Source organism: Simochromis diagramma, unplaced genomic scaffold (assembly GCF_900408965.1).
Source record: "Simochromis diagramma unplaced genomic scaffold, fSimDia1.1 OVJJ01000343.1, whole genome shotgun sequence".
Classification (NCBI taxonomy): Eukaryota; Metazoa; Chordata; class Actinopteri; order Cichliformes; family Cichlidae; genus Simochromis; species Simochromis diagramma.
The window spans coordinates 6,539,402-6,554,963 of NW_024386831.1; the positions used below are offsets into that span (position 1 = coordinate 6,539,402).

Sequence of the window (15,562 nt, forward strand, 5' to 3'; positions counted from 1 at the left end):
CAAACTACAGCCCACTCTGATCTTTAGTTTAACTGCACAATGAATCCCTGGACGATCTCAATATAAGAAAAAAGACATACACTTTTAAAATGTACGTCTCAGTTTTTCAACATGACAAAGAAATGCTGCTGTAGTTAATGACATAAATGAAATGCACGTACAAATGTACAAATAATATACCAATGTAATGTTAAATTATTTCTGTAATTAATTTTTTAAATAATCATATCATCTACTACCCATTTTAAACTGGAACTTACTAGAATGGACGAGAAGACGGCTGCGCCCTGCGGAACTATTTATCAGCTGCAGTGTCTACACGGACAGCAGTAAGGTAAACTACCCACTGCACTTCCGTTGCCCATGACACCGGAGCGAAGTTCTGACAGCTGATTCCTAAATCAGTTCATATCCATTTCGTGCCTCTAGGGCGTCATTTTTGAGGTTATTTACAGGCGCACGGAGCTGCTACGACTCTCGGCTGGAGTTGCAGACTGCGGCCCGAGCAGAGGAGGGGCGGCTGATTATGGTGTAGCGCGGAGCGCTAGCTCTGAGACAGCAGGTAACACAGATCACACACAGGCTAACAGCAGTTAGCACACAGACTTTGCGGGCAACTTTCAGCTGTACAGCTGCTCCCATCTGCGTTTAGAGAGGAATAACCCCGAGCCGAGGCTGCGTATGAGCTTGGACATAGTGTCCAGCTAGCCGTGCTGAGCGGTGTGAGCCATTTGTTGTTGTTATTTTACGGTAACACAGCAGCCCACAGCTCGGAGACGAGGCAGTGACTTCACTCTGAAAAGTTTTAGTACGAGTCCTGAATGTGTTTGAAGCACTTTCAGCTCTGCACAAAGGTTTAACTCGTGTACTACACCTCTGTTTGGTTTGGGTGTTATAAGGAAGGGAGCCGACTCCTTCTAGTTTGGGTCACGTTGGGTTTGGGTTTTGGGGAATTTTGGGATTTAGGGAACATTTTCAGTTGCGCTGATCGCTGGAACTGCGGTAGGCCTGACAGATGTGTCATATGTTGCCTGCTTACTGTTTGACCGGCATCCAGGTGCTATGTGTCAAGGAGGTGCAGCAGTGAGTGACAGCTGAGGCAGGTGGGCCTTGACTCAGGCGCAGTGACACACATTTCACGGTCCGCTGATAGTTGATACCTTTAGTCTCTGCTTCCCACATCGCTCAGACTGGATTCACACTGACCGAGAGCTGCAGCCTGCGCTGTCTGTGAAGCAGTATCACAGTAAGAGCGCCGTGGCACATGATGTTTTCAAAAGACCATAAAGATTGAGTCTGATGTCAGATGAGAGCGAAGGACAAATATTGCATGTGCAATGTCTCATGATGTTCCAGATAAAAAATGTAACCTGTCAGGAAAAAGGTAAGATAGACCAACTGACAGCAAGCCAGTGCTGTCCTCTGTATGCCCCACTGATGATTTACCCTTAACAGTCAGGGTCACATTCTGCCTCAGACACTGTTTGTTTACAGTATATCTGTGTTCCTGGATTCAAGGTCCATCTGTTTTCTCGTCATGAAAACTTCCAGCCCATGACTGACTGTGGACTGTACTGTACGAGTAGTGACCCTGCAAGAAATGTAACACTCCGTGATGTCTTGACTCAGCATCCTGCTTATCACACAGAAGGAATGTGTGCAGTGAGATTTCCTTCTGTTGATGGAAATGTTGTGTTGCGGTGCTCAATACTAGATCCTGTTTTTGAGTTACATTTGAATCCCCCCCGCATTAAATTCACACTAAATTCACACCTTCTCTGCAACCAGATGATAGCTACGAGATCAAAAGCATGATTGTGCAGGAAATAATATTTAACATATCTATAATTCACAACTTTTTCAGCACGTCTCTGCACATCATTTGGAATTGCAGATGAGTTGCTTATGAGTTGCAATTAAGATGGATTAAAAATGAACGAGTTTAAAATCATTTTTTCACAGTAGTTGTAGTAATGTATGTGATATGTAGTAGTACTAATTTTCTGTGAAAAAATAGAGAAGACTTCTTACTGTTTGCCTTTGATGCAATTTACCTTGAAAGAGCTGTGGTCTGTGTGTTTGCGCCTCTCTATTCTCTGTGTTACCTGTATGTGCATAATTGTAACAGCATTATGTTTTAAACCACAGTTACATGAGAAGTTTTGAATTTTTGGCCTCAATTTTAGATTGTGGGAGGAAACCAGTGTGAATGTTTGAATAACTGCAATTAACAAGTGACGTTACTACAGATGTGATGCTTGTTTTGAGAGTGTTGATGGGGAAGTATAGATAAGGTCAGAAGGAGCTTCACTAAGTCTTTAATGTTCTACGTGAAGCATATGATAGGGTGTCCAGAGAGGAACTGTGGTGCTGCATGAGGAAGTGAGGATTGGCAAAGAAGGATATAAGGGTGGTGCAGGACCTGTATGAGGTCAGCGAGATGGTGGTGAGGTGTGCAGTAGGAGTGACAGATGGGTTCAAGGTCGGGTGAGTTTACTTCAGGGATCTTCTTGTTTGCAGTGGTGATGGACAGGCTGACCATCCACTGATGGACTGTGATGATTGCAGATGACTGTGGTCTGTAGTGAGAGTAGGGATCAAGTGGAAGAGAGCCTGGAGAGGTGAAGCTATGGTCTCAAGAGGAGGAATGAAAGTCAGTAGAAACAAGACAGAATACATGTGAATGAGAGGTGAATGAGCAGAGGTGATGAAGGTAGATGAGTTTAAACGGGGGGGTCAGCCATTCAGTGCAACAGACAGTCCACAAGAGAGATGAAGAAGTGAGTGCAGGTGGAGTGGAGTGGGTGGAGATGGATGTCAGGGGTAATTTGTGACAGGAGAGCTGCAGGAATAAAAGGGAAGTCTTACAAGATGGTAGTGAGACCTGCTAGGATGTGTAGCTTGACATAGGTGGCACTGACAATTTGACAGAAGGCCAGCCTGGAGGTGGCAAATTTTTATTGCAGGTGACCAAAATGGACAAGATTAGAAATGAGTTCATGAGAGGCACACATCAGGTTGGAGTCAAAGTTGATGAGCTGATTTGGACATGTACAGAGGAGGGGCAATGGTGTATTGTCCAATGGATGTTAAATATGGAGCTGTGAGGTGGTTTATGGATGTATTGAAGGAAGACATGCAGAGGGTTGGTGTGACAGTGGAGGATGCTGGGATATGGGGAGGGAGATTATCTGCTGTGGCGACCCCTAATGAGAACAGTTAAAGGAAGTGGTAGAAATATCTATTTGTAATGAAAACACAGACTCCCTCGTGTAATTCAGGATTATTTGACTGCTGTATCACTACCTTATAATGCCTCTGCATCTGTGCGTTATGCAGTATGGTGTAACTGAGCATTTTATTCTGTATGCTCTGTGTTGTTTGCAGGCATTTGAGCAGCAGTGCATTGCAGCACGGTGCACCGTGGTTTTGACAGTCATATCACATCAGCGTAGCCATGCTCACGTTGGCCAGTAAGCTGAAGAAAGAAGACGGAGGAAAGACAGGCCGTGCCTCCGGAGCCTCAGACTCCACCCACAGGGTCTCAATCAGAGACCGCCTCCTTACCAAAGGTACCCGGGTATTTTATAATTTGGTCCATTTTTCAGTTTCAGTTTCCCTTTTTTATTACAGGAACAAAACTAGATTTCAACAAGGTTGCAACAGTTTTCCTCTTGTGAATATAATCCATCCTTCCTTCCTTCCTTCCTTCCTTCCTTCCTTCCTTCCTTCTTCTTAACTGTTTCTCCATCTTAGCTTGACGGAGTGGCTGGAGTCTGTCCCAGCATTTGTGCTCACTGGTTAGGGTGAGAGTCACTTGCATGTTAGCTCTCTCTCTCTGGCTCTGACCACAGAGACAAAACATTCACTGTGCAGAGCGCCATGAATATTAGGGATGCTCCTTGAGGCTAATTTACTAATGTTTTTAAATGGCAGCACACAGTCTGACCGACTCGTGTCATAGTAGTACACGCTCGGAAATCCGAGTCGAGCGTAATGGACGAGGTTAAATGCTGTCTCCTCTGATATTACGTGTGTATTCAAGAGTTGTTAGAAACACTTAATCATGTTCTTAAATAATCAAATCACATTTTACATTTTGGGTTGTAGCCCTTGAACTTGTAGCATCTCAGAAATAATGGGCAACAACAAGTGTTCAGTAATAAAATAGGAGAGAGGTACATTAACTGATTAGCATTAGAATGTTGACTAGCGATAGCAGCAATTTTTAAACCTCTTGTTTAAACCTATAAGTGGGCATGCCCTGAGGTGAGACTGGCCACCTGCTCTGCGCTCTACAACTTCGTCTTCCTCCTCAACTTGAAACTCTGGTTGAAGGCTTGTTTTAGACACAGTAAAGTAGATCCAGAACATCGTAATGCAAGAGTGCAAGTGGTTAAAATGGGGCTTCCAGTGAGGGCTCTGCAATAGCAGGACGCCGCCCAGAGGTGCGCACAGAGATGATCTCTCCAAAGGGATCTTTCTTTATTTCTTTATGTTACACGCATAGAATCATGGAAATTAACTTTATTAAAATATTAGTTGTAGGTAATACATCTAATTAGTCAGAATTTTTGTTTGAGCATCACGTGGAGAAATACCCAAATGCCATTCCCTTTGAGACTCCCAGCAGGTGACAGCTTTGCCAGTCAAACATGCATGAATAATGGCAGCAGCTGCAGCTCATGACAACACAATAAGACCCAAGAGATGTAAACAAATTGGTTTCTTGATCAATGAATAATTTTGTGTTTCAACACAGAAAATAGCCTCGAAATAACTTTCACACTCACATTTCTGACGTTGTCTGACGTTATTATCAAACATGTAATCTTACAGTCTGCTGTCAGACTCTTATTTCCTTGGTCTTACACTCCTGAAGCTTTACCGCCACTAACAAAATGCTTTTCAGGCCAACTGTTGTAGTAAGACATCTCCCAGCCCTCCAACATAAAGGCTGCACATGTCCTTGTTGTATTATTGTTATTTTGGTATTTTATAGTGCAAGTATATCATGTTTACAGACGCAAAATAAAGTTGGTAAATTTTATGTTTAACTTTTGAATGCATGACCGTATAAGTTGGTGATTTAGAGCCAACCATCCCAAAAACATACTTCACACAAATGTTTTTACACATATTCGTTTTATAGAGAGACCCACCTTCAGCCAGAAGGAAGGAGTCTCTTTTAGCTTTTCTTAGCTGGGGACAGGTGACCTAAATTGTAGGTGGTGGATTAAAGATTTTTCAAAATCTGAATAAGACTTTGCCTTTTGGCCAAAGTTTGTTACTGTGAGCTACTCTTAATCTGATAAAAGCCCATCGTTGGTCTCCTTAGGCAAAACGGTAAGCCGGCGTTATCTCCGAGGGAGCTGTTAAGTAGATTACTGTGTACACACATTCTGTGTGGAGAAACAGATGAAACTCCAGCGACTTCCTTGAATTACCTAATTATTAGACTATGCACATCTCAAAGAGCATATTTACCAAAGTAAAAATTCTCAGCAGGCCACGTCCGACCAACAGCACCAGCTGCCCAGAGAGGAAAAATACAACGGGTATTTTTGTTGTGTATTTTTCTGGGAGGTAAAGGTGTTAAACCAGCCGACACGAATTAGGAGTGAAAAGTGTGTCAGTAGTGAGAAAACACAACAGACCCTGAACGCTTTTAAAAATTCAGCCCGACCTCGCCCTCTGGCAGCGAGAACAAAACAACCTTTTATCCTTCTTGCGTTGCTCTTCTCTCTCCCCGTCTCCTTTTTCCTACTTTGGCCCACCGTGTTACTCGCTGTGTGTCTCTGCTACACTGCGCCGTATGTAAAATACATTTTTTCGTGCATGAATTTCATATTAGACTTTATGTTTTATGCAGAGAAACTTTCCTGACGGTGCAGCTACTAAAATATTACTTCATTATAAAAACACCAGTGTGGGAGTTTGAGTTCTTTGTGTATGAGGATATCACACTGTGCCTCATTCTTCAGCCTCTTTTTTTTTTTTGTGTTTTTTCTGCTGTCTCACTCGTTCTTATTTTCTGCCAACAGAAGTTGCCGAACTTGAAGCCAATCTTCCTAGTAAGTACTTCCACTTTCATACACACAGCATTTTTTTTTTCAGCTCCACGTTTTCCGCCAGTCAAAAGCAGCTGAAACTCTGACAACTGAGTAATTGGCCTAATTTGCCATAAATCCTCATAGTCTCCTTCTGGCTCTTAATTTCCTCAGTTATGGTATAAAGGAGGCAGGAAAGAAAACCAAGCCTCTGATGTGCTTCACGTTCTCTGTTTTTGACAAATTGCTTTGCTAACGTTAAGTGAAAGCTATTTGTAACCATACTTTAAGCCGTTATTACATTGCCACAAAGTTATTCAGCAACAACCAGTAACACGATCATTTTACTTCATGGTTAAAATGTTTGTAAAATGAGTGATTCATGGAAGACTACTTAGTCCAAATGACAGAGTAGTGGATGTTTTAAGATAAGATGAGATAAAACTTTATTAATCCCTCGGGTGGGTTCCTCTGGGAAATTCGGAAATTCGAATTTTTAAATGATAAGAGACAGCTTAGCATTATTTAGCTGCGCATTTTCAGCCAGCTCGTCGAGTTCGACCTCATAAATGTATCTGTGTTAAGCTGCAAGTGATTCATGTCTTTAAATATAAACAAAAGTGATGCAGGCCTGAAGACGTTTGCTGCTCGCTGTATTTCTGCCCTTAGGGGAGATATTTGTTTAAACAGACTTTACCCTTGGCTACTATTTTAGCACTTCCACCTCAGTATATCAGATCTTCTTTGGTCACTGCTATGCACAAGTGCAGAGTTCATCATGCTTGCTCTGGCTCAGACCAGGTTGCTTCTTTTTTTGGTTTTGTTTGTGGCCTGATGAAACTGATGTGTAGCTTGAGGGTCAATGAGCAATGTGTCATGCACACGGAAACAGGAAAGTAACACCGCTGATTGGCTTTCTTAGAAGATGTTTTTGTGAGATTCAAATTTAAGACACAATTCAAAGAGTCCAAAAAAAGCACTAGTGTGTAGTTGCTGGAGGTAGGCGCTGCTGCAGCGGGTGTTCGCAGCTTATTTGATCTCTTCCTCATATGACAACCTGAGAGTTCTTCAAATTGCTTTTCAAACAGTCACTACAGTTGCTGTGAGGTCATGCGGCTCTTAGATGAACAGCAGTGTGAAGCAGGAGGCGTTTATGTTTCTGCAACCTGTGCTGTACAATTAAAGAATGATAAAATAATGTTCTGTGCAAAGTGCTTTTTTAAAGTAGTTTTTATTTATGGAAACCGGGCTTATGTGTCAAAACATATTAGGATTTAATATATGTTAGAGGTGGGAATCACCAGACTTCCCACTATACGATATTACCTCAATACTTCACTCGAGATACAATTTTATTGTGATCTCACTATTGGAATAACATATATTTCACTTTTTTATACTGCAAATTATCTCCCCAAGTTAAGCTTTTTCAGCATCTGTTTTGTCCAATAAGATTTTATCCAATCTGCTGATTACAAAGATCTAATTATTACATTTCCAATCAGCAACCTTCAATTCAATGTAATTACATTTTATTTATTTATACAGTGCCAAATTACAACAACAGTCGCCTCAAGGTGCTTTATATTGTAAGGTAGACCCTACAATAATGCATACAGAGAAAAACCCAACAATCATGTGACCCTTTGGGGACAGTGGGAAGGAAAAACTCCCTTTTAACAGGAAGAAACCTCCGGCAGAACGGAGCTTCCTGTTTTATAGGCTCTATGTTAGTATAACAGAAAAGGAAGGACCAGTCAAAACAAATCGAGGACCATATTTCTAAACGAGGGGCTACCTCTGTAGCATGGACATGGTTTGGTTATGAAAAGTCTGACACGGACCAGAAAACTGTACAATGCAAATTATGCAGAAAACCAGTCCCCACCACAGACTCAAACACGACAAACCTCTTCTACCACATACTCAAGAGTCACGTAAAAGAGTACGGAGCGAGTTTACGGATGAAAAGCAAAATAGAGCCGTCAGGTGCTCAAAATGCACCTTAGACTTAAACGTTAAAACAAGCTTTTCCCCGCAGCACGCCGCGTAATAAATACTCACAAAGAAAATGGCGGCCGTTACAACTTGTATCTAAAACTGTAGTTTCACGGATCGGTCAAAACACTCGACTTCAGGTACACGGCGCTCAGCTGAAAACACTTCAAGTCGAGTTGCCCGAGATTCACAGAATTTACAGAAAATTTAAAATGTTTGTGATTTATATCGTTGTCTGGATGATAAATGTTTTATCAAAACATATCAATGTTTTTTTTTTTTTGTTTGTTTGGTTGTTTTTTTTTTTTTTTTTTTTTTTTTTAGATGCAAAGTGCTGTTTGTTTTAGGAACTCCCGAGTGCTCAAACCTCATTTGTTAAATATGTATGGACCACTACGTATCCTTTCTTTACGTCCCAGTATGAACGCTAAGATACCTTGAAGAGTACGAATTCATTAAATACGTAAAAACAAACCTCCCGGCTGTGAACACAGTGAGAAACACCCGTGTGAAGAACAGTGACAGATTTGTGTGCACAGTCTTTCACTTTTATATTTGTGACTTTCTTGGAATCACTTAAAGCAGAGAGCTTTGCCTGTTAAAGGCAGTATGTTAAACAGAGGGTGGATGGGGAAATAAGAAGCAAATCAGATGTAAAAATAACAAGGAGCACTCGTGGCTGATGGACTTCACTGAGGGAAGTTTTGTTGACCAGGTGAAAGCTGGGATTCATCCACCGTGCAGTGAAGACATTTTTATTCTCTATAGGTTTACGCTCATAAACATGTCTTAATTGTAGCTGTTTACTTCATCACATAATTATTATTATTGTTGTTATTGATCCATTTATGTAAGTTTTTATTTGCAGCTTTTAAGACATCATTTTCATGTTTTGAGGTGAAGAAAGGTTGTAAAAAAATTGATGCTGTATTTAAATGCAATATGCAATCTTCTCATAGAGCAAGCAGAGCACTTTATTTCTCAAGGGCTCTTTAATGACACTGATTCAGACAACCAGGGTTTCATTAATTCTTTTCTAATCAGGGAGCAATGTGTGAAACACTTTATATTAACATTCTGATGCATTGACTGGCAGCCAGCCCGGTATAATTTGATCATCCTCTTCAGAATGAGTTTCTAGTTGGTGTGTGTGTGTGTCTGCATTACTCTGATATTATAACTTCCATTGTGCAGCACAGAGTAGTGTTACGGTGTGTGACCAAAGCCAATAGTGAGCACTGAGTATATATGCTAGAGCTGCTGGGGCTCATTTGCATATATATAATGTGAATGTGAAGATGGCAGTCTGGAGTCATTTTAAGACATAAAGGAATTATTTCTATTATTATTATTTAATCAAAAAGCTGGTAATTATGTAAGTAAAACAAATAAAAGGAGTTCTTTTATAGTTTTAAGTGTAGTACCTGTCCTTGAACACCAGGGGGGAATATGGTGCCACAGGGACTTTGAAATGCAAGGCAAAAATCCTGCACCAAATTAAGGCGGTATCAACATACCATGGTTAGAACAGATTGCAGTATGTCTTAGATTTTAATGCGTTTATTTGCCAGTAAGGCAAATATGCTTCTGTTTTTATTATCTGACTCTAATGACTCTTTTTTTTCCCTCTTTCCCCACATCGTTCGTGTCCAGGCACATGCAAAGCCAGTTTTCCAGATGAGGATAAGCTGCATCATTTTCAGCTGGCAGTGTCTCCTGGTAAGAAAATAAGAAAGTTTGTTTATATCCCGCTCTAAAAACTGCTTTGGTACACCCTCAAAAAAAAAAAAGTTGGTTCTTATTCTAGTTATAAAAGTTTTTAAATCTCTGTTTCACTTAAATTTACTTCACCAGCACATTTAAAGATGAAGTGGTGTAGTAAAAGAAGCTCTGACGGGGACGTTGTTGGGTTCAGGTGATTTAGTGTGAAGGAGAGGAGACTGCAAGTGTTTGCAATTTGTTTCTCAATCTCTGTGTGTCCTAAAGTATTCCCTTTGAAAGGCACTTAAGCATTCTCTGTACTTTCACATTACCGCAGCACTGTCCTCACTCCCCAAGGCAGTTGTGCTTAATCAGCATTGTTTCAAGCTCAGCGGGCTACCTGTCGAATATTGTACAAACCAAACATAGTGGTGTGGGGTTACCTAAGTCTCCGGAGGCTCTCATGCGTCCCACTTCCTGCTTCCTCTCCATCACACACAAACTTTCTTCCAGCCCAAACCCAGTTTCTCCTTATCATTCTCCTCATGTAGCAATCTGTCTTCATTTTCATCAGTAAACATGCCAATCCATAGATTGAGAGAAATCTCAGTCATGTTGGAGCAATAGAAGGAGAGAAGCAAAGAAACAGAGCGGTAATAAATATATTATTTCAATATTTGTAGAATATTTCATCTAGCTAATAATTTAAGGAAGATGTCGTCTTATGTTTTCACATTTCCCAACAACTACTCATCCAGTCCACATCAAAGCTGGCGGGTGTACGGCTCGGGAGTGAGTGGACTGAGGTCATGTGCATGAAGGATGGTCTCGGTTTGGAAGTTGTTTTGGAAAAGTTCGAGTTCATTTCTGATGGTTTTTGTGAGCAAGGCTTCGTCCACATTTGCAACTTTACAAATACATGGTAACACAAGTCTTTGCATGAGTGACTCCACTGCAGCATCTCAAAGAACTCTTTATAGAAATTAATCAGATGATTATAACATTAATGACCGCGAGACTGCACGTTGTTCCTTGTATTCCTAAAAATGACACCTCAGTGCATCAAAACATGGCAACAATGGGTTCTGAGTCCACCAAGCATCTGTGCATCAAAGGTCTTACTCCTACCTGTATAGTTTTAGTAACATGGGGGGTTTAACCCTAAGTGTTAAGTTTGGTCTGGTTTTAGGTTTTAGGATAAGTGTTATGCTAAATTAGTTTTTTCATATGACAAGGCTTTTTGTCTTTTTCATTCACCATTCGTACATTATTCCTTAGATAAAATACATTTATTGCAGCAATCACAGACTAATAGAATAAATTGGAGGGACAAATACATTTTGTATAAGTTTTAAAAAAATATATTGGTGCGATTTGGTCTAATCAAAAGCATTTGAATTGAGTTTGTTAGTAGCAGTTTTAACAGCTTTAACAGCTTAAACATGACTTTAGAGAACTGTTATTCAACTTTAGGAACTCATCAATATTTAAACTTTTTTTTCTTTTTTTTACAATGGAATTAATTGTTTAGGTTTTTGGTTTTTTTGTTTTTGTCGGGTCGGGCATTTAGAAATGAATTAATTTGAAAATTCTAAGCTGTCTCATCCTGTAATAAATGTGTGCCTTGTGTAATTGTGTGAAAGTGTAATTGTGTCTCGGTGATTCATCCACCTCTCCTCCACTGCAGTATGCACTGTAATGTTCAGGTTAACGTTCACAGAGGCCTTTGTAAGCAATATCTGCAGAGAAAAGCAAAGATCAGCAATTAGAGTAAAGCTTTGGTTTCGTGTTATTCTAAGAGGAGTTGATAAGGAGACTGAGTTCTCAGAAAAGGCTTGCTCAATTATTCAAAACCTTTGTCTCTTCTGGCGTGCACCACCTCGGCTCCACCCGCACCGCGCTCGGCTATCACATGCTCCCTTTTGCCGTTTCTGTTTTCTGTCTTTGTTTAATCTTCCTTTTCCCTCCTCCTGTGCGGCTCCCTCAGCCGTCCTGCATTTCCTCAGTTGTAACCAATGTGGTGTTTTAGACAACAGCCCTGATCATTTGTTGGTCGTTTGTATTTCATCTGTGAGAACAAACAAAATATTGCCTCTCGTCAAAACACAAAATACTAATAGCCAAATCTAAAAGCATTTAAGCACAGGCACGATTACAGGAGTACATTTCTCTATAATGCATGTTAAAGGATGATACTATAATTTGTGTGAGTTTGGTTACTAAAAAAGTAGCATCAAGCTTTTCAAATTAATAAATGAATAAATGGTGGATTCATAAAGACGTGTCATGTTACAGGTGTGTTTCTGGCAAAGCTGTATGAATATTTGTCTTATTTCCATTGTTAGATTTTTTCCTTTAAGAATGGCAGTGTAAAAAGCTGACGTTACCCATGAAGCATCTTTAATTTGTGCTTCAGGGAAGGTAATTGTAGTTGGGCAGGAAAATGAAAAATCACATGCAAGAGGAACTTGCCTCCGGATGCAGGCTGTCTAATATCTCATAGCAGCGTAAGGTAAAATCAGCTTGACTTGCTATGTAGAGCATTTTTAGCTCTAGGCTAAGCGATCCTTTGTTTTTCTTTTTTTCTTTTTTCCTCATGTTCTTTCATATTTTCTTCTCTTGTTCTCTATGTTTCTCATAGACCGTGGCACCGTTTACTCTGGAACAGTTTTCATGCTACAAGGGTTAAAATGTTGTTCTATAAAACTCACTGCTTTGGTTAGAAATGCATGAATACATTGTTCTGAAGGTAGCAGAGTGTGCTCAATCACTTTTGTACCAAATGTGGAAAAAATATTCCTGAATCCTGTATTCATTTAAATGTTGGACTCAGAGGTTGTGCATCTTGGGCTCTGTGGTCTTCATTTTAAAGTCAACTCTCTGATTTGATCAACCTGTAAAGAAGGTAAAAAATATATATATATCAGTCAAGTGTTTAGGCAATGACACAACATTTGTAGGTTTGACTCTGTGTACCGTCCCTCGTAGATTTTGAATCTTAGTCATTTGGTTCAAATTGCACTGTTAAACATCATTGGAGCATTTATCTGAATATGAGCAGAAAGTGGAGCCCCGTGCACTCCAGAATTCATCCTTCTGTTTCTGAAAGTGCTCACATCATCAGTAAACTCTAATCGCAGCCATACATGCCTATACCATAACATTGATTCCACCATGTTTGATGTGATATGCTTCAGAGCGCTCTCCTTCTCCTTACATTTATCTCCCTGTCAATCTGGATAAGCCCTCATTGACTTGTCTAGGTTTCATGAAATATTTTCTGTCAATTTTCTTGACAGGTTAATTACTTTTTATTTTATTATATTTTATTTTTTATTGACAACTCTTTCGACTGTTTATTGAGTTGCAGTGAAAAGATCCCAAATGCAACACCCACAACTCCACAGCTGGCTTAACTTGTCCTAAAATAACGAGGTAGCTGCCCTCACCTGATTGTGAAACTGCTCGTCATAGACTTGTCCAATTACTTTTGAGCCCCTGACAACAGGGAACTATGTACAAAAATGGCTCTTATTTCTAAACAGCTAATACAATACTTTTGTTAAGCCCCTGGATGTTTGACTTCAATCACATCTTGATTGTTTGTTTTAAAAGCCATCTGGCATGACTGGTTGGAGGCTGATGGGGAAAGAGAAAAGAAAGGAAAAGCATAGAGACCAAGGACAAGATAAAAGTGTGTGTGTGAGAGAGGAGATGAAAGTTGATGACATGCAGTGGTGGCACAAACTAAGCTGGCGATTTGACTCAGAGGGCTTTTGAAAATATTACTTTTATATATTTAAACGTGTTAAATGGTGTGATTTTAACAAAGAAAAAAAGGAAAAAAGGAACTCTTGTTGGCGTTTTATTCACAAAAAGCCTGATTCACTTTGCTCACCCATGGTGAGGAAATGCTGCTGCACTGATACTAATAACTTATCAGGCAAAATCCTGTAGTGGGAATGTTTTAATGAATAGAGCTTTGTGAGTCCTCTGAAAAGGAGATTATTTGTAAAGATCTAACCTTCATCTGTAATTAGTTTTAAATCATCTAAATCAGCAGGGCAAAACATCAGAAAATCACCTTTCAGATAAAGTCCTTGACAGTCACATATAATAGATCTGTAGGTCATTATGGGAATTAAGCTGTATTACTATTGAAAGTAAATATTGATTCAACTATATAAATTTCACTGTTCTTTCTCATATTTTTAGTAAACAATTACTTGTAAAAACATTTTTTGAGCAGCTCAAATCATCTCATACATATCACACAAAGTAAACGACACAAAACCAAATTAAGAACACATGAATACTCATCAAAGGAAACATAGCTGGTGCTGGATTGGCTTCCCAGATCTAATTGAAACAAGGCAGGTGGTAGACAACACATTAGTTAGGTCTGTTGTTATTTAGTTGGAATGTCTGTGTACTTTTGTTTCTTTTCCCATGAAACACTCTGTGCTGTGACCCCGTGCTCTTAGACCCCTCAGTCTCTGAGGAATGGGGACACCAGCAACACGACGGGGTGAACGCATTCTCACATGTCACTGTTATTATTATTAGAACTACAATGATGAGAGAAAATTGATGTACCAATCGCCTTGTCTTTGTGCTGCATGGAAGCATAATTACAGTATTGTAATGCCCATTGTTGCTGCGTACAAAGTGTATGCGCAAGCCTGGAAGTGTGACTAAAGTTTGAATAAAGTAAAAGGGCCCGATCTTGATACAAAGTCAATTTTAAACATTTATTATGCTTTTCTAATTCGTTGCTAACTTCACTCACTTTTTGTTGCAGCCACGTCTTCAGATTTAGCCTCAGAATCACCACAGTTGGGTTTTTGTGTTTTCTGTTCTGTGATTTTTGGTTATTAAGATGCTTGCCAGTGTTTGTTCTTTCCTGCTGTGAAGTTATTAGACTGATAAACACGGAGAACAAAAGTCCCGGGTAAGAGAACAGCGAGAGGTGCTGTAGAGTAAACAACTGTTGTTTTTTTCCTGCTGAGACATGACCGTAAGGAAGCTACAGCAGCTGCATAGTCATCAGAAGTTCAGTGATGTCCAGCTTATGCACATCTTTAAGTGGCGCCAGAACCATCTATAGTTTGGTGTCGCAAAGTGTCGCTCTGCTTTTCAGCATATTTTGAGTCATAGTCTCGTTCTTCGCATTACTATATTTATTTTATTTTATATTTTTTTACCGTCAGGTTTTCAACATTTAGATGATCCGTGTTTATGTCATGTTTAAAATGCCTTCAGTAAAACGGTAATTATCTGTAAACACAGACATGCACTGCAGAGATCACTTTTCCACACGCCGCCTTCCTAAGGGGAAAATCACAAATACAATAATTCGTCCGGGTAGGGCAATAAATTTTATGCTGCAATCAGCGAGTCAGAGGCTGTTGATCCCAATAAGGGTTGAATATTTGTATTGAGTAGGATACTCGGTGTGAAGGGCAAAGCAGACCGATCATGATGAAGGGCTGAGCTTTGTATCCCTTATTTAAATGTTAAGCTGTTTCTTGATGTAGGAAGAAAGCGATCTTCTCAGTGCCCTAAACAGGCAATAAGCAATATACATAATTATGTTAAATCATGTGATAATCATGGTTTACAGAAATTTGGAGTTCAGCTGTGAGATTATTTGTTTTAGTGTTCATGAGAAGTGTTTAGTCACAACAAATACTGATTGTTCCTGTGTACTGGAGACAGTCATGAATTATTTATGACCTCTGACTGCAGCTGTTAGGAAAAAAATACTGACTGTCATATTCTTACTCCTCTTTTTATGGGAGGCTGTGTAAAAA

General features: G+C 39.8%; 1 protein-coding gene and 1 long non-coding RNA gene across 4 annotated transcripts in view; both read left to right on the forward strand.

Annotated features, from left to right (window-relative positions):
• Positions 1 to 321: 321 nt before the first annotated feature.
• Positions 322 to 15,562, forward strand: part of ube2f (ubiquitin-conjugating enzyme E2F (putative)) — a 52,457-nt gene continuing 37,216 nt past the window's right edge. Inside the window, exons 1-4 of one of the 3 annotated variants that reach the window (XM_040027720.1) lie at positions 322 to 562; positions 3,388 to 3,572; positions 6,045 to 6,074; positions 9,702 to 9,767. In XM_040027720.1, coding sequence (XP_039883654.1) covers positions 3,458 to 3,572; positions 6,045 to 6,074; positions 9,702 to 9,767 — 211 coding nt within the window. In that variant the 5' untranslated portion in view covers positions 322 to 562; positions 3,388 to 3,457. The remainder of the gene's footprint in view (positions 563 to 3,387; positions 3,573 to 6,044; positions 6,075 to 9,701; positions 9,768 to 15,562) is intronic. The other 2 variants (XM_040027722.1, XM_040027721.1) reach the window with 2 other exon arrangements.
• Positions 9,774 to 15,504, forward strand: LOC120731009. The gene is made up of 2 exons (XR_005695258.1): positions 9,774 to 10,402; positions 10,508 to 15,504. It is a non-coding gene; the product is annotated as an uncharacterized LOC120731009 (long non-coding RNA).